Here is an 11,401-nt window from a genome sequence, read left to right on the forward strand (position 1 = left end):
TTTATATTATATATATATATATATATATATATATATACATTTCTGGAAATATAAAAATGAATACACTAATTCTTGAAATTCTAATATTTTGAAAAGAGCCTGTAAAAACTTGATGATATACTGCACCATGTTTTTGAGCAGTTTCCTTTTTTAAATACCATTTTGTCTTTTCATGTTTATTTAAATGTAGACTACCAGCATCTTCCCTGTGGAGAGGGGACTTGTCCTTTTGACCACGTCTGCAGTGAAGTCAATGGAACTTTCCAATGTCTGGATGGCTGTCAGCACTACACAGAACTAAATGATGACTGGCTTTCTGAATACAACGTCAATGGCATCTCCTTATGCAATGGAAAATATTATTTATCAGATTGGTATCGACTGTTTGTAGGACAGAGCAGTGCTCGAATTCCTGAAACGTGTGTTCAAGAGAGCAGATGTAGCTCTTATCGTACTTGGGCAACATCACCTCATCCTGTATACTATAATGAAACTGATACTGTCTACACATCCAGTGCAATGGATAGTGATTGCTACCACTATAATTACTATAGCAGTGTGTTGGCAAGACTCTGCTATGGAGACTACTATGTGTACAAACTTTCAACACTGCCCGTTTGTGGCTACTCATATTGTCCAGGTAAATCATCATGAGCTCTTACATTGATAAGTTACTTAACATTTGAGCTTTTGCAACATATTTATATTGTTTTGCATTTACTCCTCTCACTAAACTCAAATATCAGTGTAGGATTAAAAAGAAATGACAATTAATTAAGAGAGTTTTGGATTTGTTTTGTTTCAGTTCCTCCTCATGGTTTCAGATCTTCAGGACAAAATGAGACCAGCATCACTCTGCTGTGGAATCCAGTGAACAACAATGTCAGCTTTGTTCTACAGTTTAATGGAACAGAAACAAACATCAGTGCTCCAGCTGGAAGTGAACCAGTAACTTATACAGTCTCATCTCTGACTCCTGCAACTAAATACACATTCACTCTCTTCTCTGTGATTGAGAACATCAGAAGCAGTGAAATCAGTATTGATGCAGTCACTGGTGAGAGGAGTGAACTGAACAATTAAAATAATGCTTTATTTCAAATAAGAAGTACAGNACACATTCACTCTCTTCTCTGTGATTGAGAACATCAGAAGCAGTGGAATCAGCATTGATGCAGTCACTGGTGAGGAGAAAGCAGCTTCATTGTCATGTTAAAAAATTATAGACGCCATTATTTCTTTTAGATATTACATATATTTCATCTGAGATAAGGTGCTGTTATTTTTCTAGTTTCTAGTTATTTTAGCAAGTTGAAACAAATGCATTAGTTATATAAGGCATAAATCTTGCGGCTTGTTTCTTTTCATCTTCAGCTCCTCAAAATCTTGAGAACTACAAGCTGACAGGACTATATGGATTGTATTTCATGCTTGCAACTAAATAGTTTAAAACAAATCTTAAATCAGATACATTTATTTTTCCTTCTCATCTGCAGCCCCTCAAAATGTAGACAACTTCAATTTAATTGGACGAAATGACACCAGTATGACTCTGCAGTGGACCAAGACCAAAGGTACTGGTTATTTCCTTCAGTATAATCAACAATGGAAGACCATCCCTGCATCAGACGAAGAAGGACCAGTAACTTTCACCGTCTCATCACTCAATCCTGCCACTGAATACATGTGCACTCTTTACTCTGTGTTTGAGAACGCCAGAAGCAGCAAAGGAGTACAACTGAGAGTTTTCACTGGTAAGATATTATACTATTAGAATACCAAAGCAATATATACACTTCATATCATTAAACTTCAAAAGAGATTTTAGGTGGGGTTTTTTTAAACAATGCGTCACATTTTTTTTGGTTCCTGGTCAGCAGCAACAGTTGCACACCTGTAGTGCTCAGTAGACGGTGACACAGGAGTCGATTTTTGCTCCTGTCCCATCGTGCTCCCAGAAAGACTAATCCAGTCCTGTCCCGCTCCCAGACCAAAGTTTAAAAAAAAATCCTGTCCCATCCCATTCCCGGTAATCTGACTTCCACTTCTGTCCCACTCCCGTTCAAACTGTGTCCCGCTCCTTTATCTTATTGTTTTTCTATAGTCATAAATCTTGTGGTGCAACACCAAAACCGTGAAGTATATTTTCAAAATTTATTCTACCAAACCTAATAAAACAGCCTATAGACAACTACAAAGAACCGTGAGTGTCTGCTACTTTGATGTATTGTGTCTATATTTCATGTTAGTGATGTGCATAGATGGATGCAAGTACAGTTAACATTTGAGTTGCACGAAAATATTTTTCCAATTTTCCAATTTTTCCTAATTTTCCAATTAGACAGGAATCACCATGGACTATGATGTTTGCAGATGATATTGTGATTTGTAGTGAGAGCAGGGAACAGGTGGAGGTGGAGTTAGAGAGGTGGAGGTTTGCCCTGGAAAGGAGAGGAATGAAGGTTAGCCGCAGTAAGACAGAGTACATGTGTGTGAATGAGAGGAACCAGAGTGGAAGAGTGAGGTTACAGGGAGAAGAGATAAAGAAGGAGGAGGAGTTTAAGTATTTAGGGTCAACAGTACAGAGTAATGGAGAGTGTGGAAAAGAAGTGAAGAGGAGAGTGCAAGCAGGTTGGAATGGGTGGAGAAAAGTGTCAGGTGTGATGTGTGACAGAAGAGTTTCAGCACAAATGAAAGGAAAGGTGTACAAGACTGTGGTGAGACCAGCCATGTTGTTTGGACTAGAAACAGTGGGACTGAAGAAAAGACAGGAAGCAGAGCTGGAGGTAGCAGAGATGAAGATGCTGAGGTTCTCTTTGGGAGTGACCAGGATGGATAGGATCAGGAATGAATACATCAGAGGGACAGCACATGTTAGAGGTTTTGGAGATAAAGTCAGAGAGGCCAGACTGAGATGGTTTGGACATGTTCAGAGGAGAGACAGTGAATATATTGGTAGAAGGATGCTGAGTCTAGAGCTGCAGGAAAGAGGTCTAGAGGAAGACCAAAGAGGAGGTTTATGGATGCAGTGAATGAAGACATGAAGGTGGCTGGTGTTAGAGTGGAGGATGCTGAAGACAGGCTTAGATGGAGGAAACTGATTCACTGTGCCGACCCCTGAAGGGAAAAGCCGAAAGGAAAAGAACATTTAAACAAAAAACGAAAGATGACATTCTGCAAGATAAAGTTATACATTAAAAAAAAGAAAGAAAGAAAACAGAATGACATCATTGGCAGATCAATCCACAATCTTGTGGATTAAAAATGTCCTCGAGAATCTCTCTATTCATTTCAAAAGTATTGAATTATTGCTGTTTCACTTGCGGCTCCCTCTGTCTTTCTCCTCATATTCTGCTCAGCGCAAACCCCCCCTCCTTGCAGGCGCGCGCAGAGCAAATACGTATTGCCTATTCAGACACGGCTTGAAGAGAAAAAAAGAGAGATGGGTAAGGAAAGATAAAAGGATAATACTAAAAGATCATGCCTCCAGAAATTAGCCAAGCCTAAAATTCACAGGGGTTAGAGACCGTGGACTTTCATGAATATGAAGAACTTCTGCCCCCCTGATCAAAGACGCTGCTCACTCGCTGTGAGTGTGAGCGTGCGCACCTGTGCGTCGTGACTCGCGGACTTGCTGGAGGAGAAACAAACGTAACATTGAGGATCGCCCCAGTCGACGTACTGCAGCCAGAGGTAGTTAGGCTGGCGTGCTCCTCTTTTTCTCTCTCCTCCTGTGAAATCACCCAGCACCTTCAGACACAAAACTTTCATACAAGTGTCTTGAGTTGTCAGCTTTTGGTGAACTCCCGCTCCCGTCAGAATTTATTCCCGTCCCGGTTCCATGATTAACGGAAGAGATGACTCCCATCCCGCGGGAATCCCGTGACCCGCGGGAATCCAGAGAAAATGTCACTCTGCGTGCGCAGGCACCATCGTTACCCACATCACGGCTGCAGAACGCTGCTGTTTACATGTAGGACAGGTAGAAATCAACCACTGAAATCGGGCTAGCTCGCTCATTTATTAACCGGTTTTTACTAAAATTGACTCGAATTAAAGCTTAGAAAATGATTGATGTCGTGGTATATTTAAATATATGTGATCTATTAAGATTAAGTTGTAAATAGTACAAGAATTGTGACTTCTACTGCTACAGATAATGCATTGCTGTCAAATAAACACCTTCTAAATATCAATTTTTTTCGTTTTTATTTTGCCTCTGTGCTAAAAGCTTGTAAATGCTTTTCACCCAAGACCAGAAACGAGGGTTTACTAGCATGAATGACTGATAAATTTTATTAACAAGGTACTTTCCCTATTAAAAACATCTCAAAGGGCTAAAAAATAATAATAATAACAATAATGATAATAATAATAAAAACACCCTTTACCACTTTTCAAATGAAACTGGAACTTTAATTATTTTTGGATTAAATACAGGGTAAATAAATCTTAATTTCATTCAGAATTTACCTTCAAGTAGATGATTTCATTGTACTTTGAGAAAAAGCCTACAGCTAGCATCCTTCACCAATACAAAAAAAAATCTTTTAAACTTGGATGATAACATCATATATACATCTGCCAAACTGTTAAGATTCAAAACACAATGATAACAGCAGTATATCAGTATATAGTGTGGCAGATTAAAGTTTACGGCCACAGCTCCTTCCAGAACGACTGCTGTTTACTGTGTTTATGTCACTGAGCATAAAGTAAGCATTAGCGCTACCTTTTCTAGATGGGCTTCCTCCAGTCCGTACGACCAAAAACTGAATGCAGATATTACGTGCTCCCCTCGTGAATTTCCATCAGTTTTTGTGCAGGTTGAACGTGAATATGTGCGATCAACATCTGCCATGTTTTAAAACATGAAACATTAATTAAAAAACATACATCGAAAAACCAAAATAGCATGCTACTCGCAAGTTGCTAGCTCCCACTTTAGCACACTGTTCACAGTTCACAGATTTTTTTCTCTCTATTAAAATGTGATTCCTGTCCTGTGATGATTCCTCTCCAACGGACTTGTTTGTTGTCAAGGTTTTTGAAGTTGATGGCAAAACACTGTGACGCCATATGTCATGTGGTTTCCAATCCAGTAACATTATATCATTGGGTGATTCTCAGCCAAGGGGCGGAAGATCGCACCAACCCTCTCTTTGGGATTTTACTCATTAGTTACTTAGTACTTAAGTAGATTTTAATCCAAGTACTTTTTTATTCGGACTCAAGTAATTTTTTGGATGCCTATGCTCTACTTTTACTTGAGTAAAATTTTTGAATACTCCACCCACCTCTGGTTACCGACATGTGATTAGCTGTTAAGAAATTTGCATTGATGAGCAGTTGGACGGGTGTGTCTAAGAAAATGGCCCATTAGGGTACATTTTTGTTTTCTTCTTTTGCTTTATCTTTGTTTTGATTGCTCGAAACTAACCAAATTAAAACCAAATGTTCTTTGGCAGATTTTGAATCTGATACTTTTTTTTTCTGTTAATGTTCATTAAAATGTAGACTACAGCATGCAAAATCTAAAAACATATGCAGAAGCGATAAAGTTGCATTAATGTTATGTGTTTTGCTTCAAATTTTTCTTTAACACTGATGTTTGTTTCCATTATCATATTTTTTATTAAATTCTATTTTTTCATTTTATTTTCATTTCAATGCAGATTACTGGCGTTATTCCTGTGGACAGGGGTCTTGTCCTACTGACCACGTCTGCATCAATATCAATGGAACGTACCAATGTCTGGATGGCTGTAACCACTACACAGCACTAAGCGATGACTGGCTTTCTGAATATAACATCAATGGGATCTCCTTATGCAATGGAAACAATTACCCATCAAATTGGTACCGCATGTTTGTGGGAAAGAGCAGTGCTCAAATTCCTGAAACGTGTGTTCGAGACAGCAGATGTAGCTCTTATCGTATTTGGGCAACAACACCTCATCCTGTACACTACAATGAAAGTGCAACCCTGACTACATACACTGCAAGAGATAGTAACTGCTACTACGACACTTACTATTACTCTAACAGAGTTATGGCAAGACTTTGCTATGGAGACTACTATGTGTACAGACTTCCAAGACTACCTGGATGTGAATACTCATATTGTGCAGGTAATTCATCATGAGCTCTTGCATTCAAAAGTAGCTTAACATTTAAATATGTGAAATATATTTTCTTTAATAACAGTTGGCCTTCATATACATCGTTCTTTCACGTTGTCGTAGATTACATTCATAAAAACAGTCTTATTGCAAAATTTTAAAAAAACAAAAACATCAGACTCAGAAAAGTATACTAAATGGAGAAAAAAATGTTTTTTTTAAAGGAAAGTAAAAATTATAGTAATCAGCGAACGATTTTATTAATTATTAGTAATTTTTCATCAAATAATTAACAGTTAATCTTTTTTTCAGTTCCTCCTCATGGTTTCAGATCATCAGGACAAAATGAAACCAGCATCACTCTGCGGTGGGACAAAGTCAATAACAGTGTCAGCTTTGTTCTCCTGTTTAATGGAACAGAAACAAACATCAGTGCTCCAGCTGGAAGTGAACCAGTAACTTACACAGTCTCATCTCTGAGTCCTGCAACTAAATACACATTCACTCTCTTCTCTGTGTTTGAGAACGTCAGAAGCAGTGGAATCAGCATTGATGGAGTCACTGGTAAGGCATGTAAAGATTAAAACATTTCTTTACAGCTTCAATTGGATCTACAGCATTTTATCTTTGGGACACACAAATGAAAAAAGCATGCTTCCCTAAATACAGACAGGTATACATTTAAGTGCTAATATCTAAAGTTTCTAGCAGAAGTGCACCTGTCTTCAAAAGTGAAGACAGGTGGTATATATACTGTATATTAATTAGAATTTACTTCAAACCTAAAGAATTTGGTGATAAATTTCATTAGTCATGACAAAATAAAACTTAGTAGTCTTACTGAAATCACTCATATGGTTCATCCCCCTGTAAAAAAAAAAAAAAAAAACAATAATCCATTAATCCTAAACAGTTTCATGACCTTTTGGAGTCAACATTTGTCTCAAGTCATATTTGACTTTCTTGAAAATATGCATGTAAAGCTTTCTTTGAAAAAGTTTGTTTTTATGTTTTTGATGCATCTTTTGCTTTGTTCTTTGCCCATGACTACTGGGGTGCAAAACTTGAATTTGTGCATATTTTGGGGGATTATCATTTATTTATTTTGCTGATTGCTGGACCCACAGAGCTTTAAAGCTTCATGCCACCCAGTCATTTTTAACATGTTGAGGTAGGCACAGAAACATTTAGTCGTACAACCTTTTAAAGGGGCGGAGGGAGTCATTACACTGTGTAAAATCCAATGAGTGATGTCAGATATAATGTTTCCACTGAATTTTTGTTAATGGAGAAAGACAATAGTTGCTTTAATGTGTTTTCCCTGGTAAGAATAACAAAAAATTATTTGCATTAAACAATGCTGTCCAATGCTTAGTCTCTATGCAGATGATTTTTTTTACATAAATCACATTCTATAAGTGAAACGATAACAATTATTAACAAATTCTCCTCCATCTCAGAGTATTCAATTAATTGGAATAAATCAGTTTTATCATCACTTAACAGTAATGCTGAGCAAACACTCTCGATACCGGTCAAATCAGGCAATATTAAATATCTAGGTGTTCAGTTCTCTCCCAAACTATCAGAACTGGTGCAGCTAAATTATACACCATTACTGAAAAACATTCAAGACGATCTAACTCGCTGACAACTCGCTGACCCAGCGAGTTAGATCGCAGCTAGAACATAAAGAGAACACAATCAGCTTCTGTCTGTGTTTCATTTCACGGCAGGTTCTTTCTTCTGAGCTGCTCTAAAAGCAGAAACTCCCTCTTGTGGTGAGACAGAAGACTACACCTTTCATGTCGAGTGGTGTTTTATTAGAAGGAGAATAAAAACTGGAAAATTGTTGCCTAAACTTTTTTTTTAAATACACTTTTTTTTTCTTCAAGATAAAATGTTTCCATTAAAATATATATGTTGCCTGAAAAAGTTGCACATTTTTAAATTTATATATGTTTATATTGCATGTCTACTAGTAATTTACATTGACAACATTTAACTTTCCAAAACTATTTCACTGCTCATATTTCGCAATGTATCGTGAAAATATATCTTGGATGAAAAGATTATTTACTGTCTTTTGCATTTTGTTTCAGCTCCTCAACGCGTAGAAACTTTCAACGTAGTAGAAAATACTGACAGAAGCGTCACTTTGCAATGGAGTAAAGTGAATTTTGCCAGCTATGTTCTCCAGTATAATCAAGGATGGAAGAATGTATCAGCCTCAGATGGAGATGGACTGATAACCTATACAGTTCCTTCTCTCAGAGCTAACACTGAATATACTTTTATTCTTTTCTGTGTGTTTGAAAATGCTAGAAGTAGTGGAGTTCAACTTCAAGCTTTAACTGGTAAGTTCTTTCACTTTAAACATTTGCCATAAGAGACATTATTTATTGATGTGCCATCAAATAACATAATACTGCATGGAAGATTTTTTTGTAGCTTGCAATTTTAAAAATCTAAAAATTCAAAGTTTATTAAGATTATCTGTTATTCTTCATCTTGGTGTAGTTTGTCTTGAAGTTGAGTCATGGCATCAGGACTGATAAGGGCACTTAAATGAATGGTGAAATGTTTTAACAAAAAAAAATCCCAGTTTAATAACTCATCTTCAAGACCTAACAACGAAAGTGATTACATTAAAAATTGTGATATCGTTTGGTCTGTCATTTAGTGACAAAAACTACCACACCAAAAAATCTTCTCATTCCTTCAAAACATATTTTTTGTTTATAATTGTATTCTTTTAATTATTATTTGAAACATATTATTATGGAATTTATATGTATTTCTCTTAATGATTACTTCCCTAAATCAACAGATCCGCCATATTTTTCATGTGGACAGACCTTTTGTCCTCCAGACCAGGACTGTGTTTTCATCAATGGGACGGCTCAGTGTGGTGAAGCCTGTGAACATTACACTGAACTGAATGATAACTGGCTTTCTGAATATAACATAAATGGAAATTCATACTGTAATGGAAACTACGACTCCCCTAAAGGCTGGTATCGTATGTTTGTGGGACAAACCAGTGCTCAGATTCCTGAAACTTGTGTACAAGACAGCAGATGTGGCAGTTATGATCATTTGAAGATGACACAACCTCATCCAACTCAATACAATCAAACTGTAACACGCTATTTGTGTTATACCTATGGTAGTAACTGCTACTGTTACTCATCACAGTCTGTTACAGTCAAACTCTGTTTAGGAGACTTCTATGTCTACAAACTTCAAAGACTCCCAGGATGCTACACTGCATATTGTGCAGGTAATGATTTGTCACTCAACTTATGAGTTTTTACATGAAGGGTCATTGTTTGGACAATTACTGTTTCACTTTCTTAAATAAAAGCAAATAATACATTGGCATAATGTAGGTTTATTAATCTCTTTAGAAAACACCAACATTTGTTAAAAAAATGTGACTATTATAAAGCTAAACTAAGCACACTAGTATAACTTTAAATTATGAATATTTACAGGCGTTTCTTTGTGTTTCAGTTCCAAATCACAGCTTCAGAGCAGCTGGTCAAGATGAAACCAGCATCACTCTGCGGTGGGACAAAGTCAATAACAGTGTCAGCTTTGTTCTTCTGTTTAATGGAACAGAAACAAACATCAGTGCTCCAGCTGCAGATGACTCTGTAACTTACACAGTGTCATCTCTGACTGCTGCAACTAAATACACATTCACTCTCTTCTCTGTGTTTGAGAACGTCACAAGCAGTGGAATCAGCATTGATGCAGTAACTGGTTTGTATAATGATTTGATTTCAGAAGATCTTAAAGGAACAAAATGCCTCACAGCTGCAAAGCAACAGATGATAGCATGTATTTTATTGCAGCTAAAGACATGAATTTTAACAACTTTTAAAAAAAATATTTGTGAAAGAAAATTGAAAATTTAGGTTATTACAGTGCAAATAAAAAAGATGTTTAGACATATTCCTACTATTTTTAAGTTTAAAACCAGTGATTATTTGTAAGAACAAACAGTTGAATGGAACAAAAATTACTAAGATCACAACTTTCAAATGACCACACTGCCAACAAACATTTGTTGCAAACTTGATGAGGTATTAGCAAAAGAAAAATGCCAAATGCTGACAAAGAATAGCAGCTGCGCTTAAGTATTTTTATGTGTGCAGTTATCAGAATGTCGTACATGAATCTCTAATAAGTTCTGCCACATGTTTTTGGTGGAACATGACTTCACACAACATGTTGTAGCCAACTATAGGCATCACGTCTTCGTTGCATAATCATTATAGTAACCCACATAATTTTTAAATGTAATTTAATGTATTGTCTTCCTGTTTCAGCTCCTCCAAACGTAAAAACTTTCAGTTTACTTGGAACAAGTTTCAACAGTATCACTCTGCAGTGGAGTAAGGTGACCAATGCCACATATGTACTGCAGTACAATAATGAACGAAGGATCATTCCTGCATCAGATGCAGACGGACCCGTCACATATACTGTCTCATCTCTCAGTGCTGGAACTTCATACGCATTCACTCTGTACTCTGTGTTTGAGAACAGCAGAGGGAGTAATATGCAGCTTCAGGCTGTTACTGGTAAAATATTTCACTTTATCAATTTAGTTGAAGAAAACATATATATTGATTATATCTTAATAACAGAATTGCAAGAAATAACTGAAAGAAGAAATAATGAAATTCAATATTGTGCTTTAAAAGTGAAGAAATCAAATGCAAACTTTGACTGTTCTTAATTTTTGGGCTCTGCATCACATTTTTGAGATTATGAAATCAGATAAGGTCAATTTCACATGATTCTTTCTGAATACGAAAAAACCTGTCAAACTAATGATTTCTTAATTTCTCTTCTCCATTCAAAATAGATCAATATCTTTCATGTGGACAAACCTTTTGTCCTCCAGACCAGGACTGTGTCATCATCAATGGGACGGCTCAGTGTGGTGAAGCCTGTGAACATTACACTGAACTGAATGATAACTGGCTTTCAGAATATAACATAAATGGAAACTCTTACTGTAATGGAAACTACTACTCCCCTGAAGGCTGGTATCGTATGTTTGTGGGACAAACCAGTGCTCAGATTCCTGAAACTTGTGTACAAGACAGCAGATGTAGCAGTTATCGTTTGCGGATGACACAACCTCATCCAACTCAATACAATCAAACTGTAACCCGCTCTTTGTGTCAAAGTTATTATAGTTCCTGCTGTTCCAACATATCATACATCTATAACAATATTAAAGTCAAACTCTGCTATGGAGA

At 36.6% G+C, this 11,401-nt stretch overlaps 1 protein-coding gene across 1 annotated transcript; it reads left to right on the plus strand.

The window, feature by feature from the left end:
* Positions 1-151: 151 nt before the first annotated feature.
* LOC112139623 (fibronectin) lies at positions 152-11,391 on the plus strand (the record flags this gene model as incomplete). The annotated part of the gene is made up of 10 exons (XM_036211148.1): positions 152-640; positions 806-1,057; positions 1,497-1,754; positions 5,676-6,131; positions 6,435-6,686; positions 8,225-8,479; positions 8,953-9,405; positions 9,639-9,890; positions 10,460-10,714; positions 11,002-11,391. Coding segments are annotated over exons 1-10 (2,944 nt in total), but the record flags the coding sequence as incomplete, so codon positions are not given.
* Positions 11,392-11,401: the final 10 nt, after the last annotated feature.

The sequence above is a fragment of the Oryzias melastigma genome, unplaced genomic scaffold (genome assembly GCF_002922805.2).
Source record: "Oryzias melastigma strain HK-1 unplaced genomic scaffold, ASM292280v2 sc00686, whole genome shotgun sequence".
In the NCBI taxonomy this organism is placed as follows: domain Eukaryota; kingdom Metazoa; phylum Chordata; class Actinopteri; order Beloniformes; family Adrianichthyidae; genus Oryzias; species Oryzias melastigma.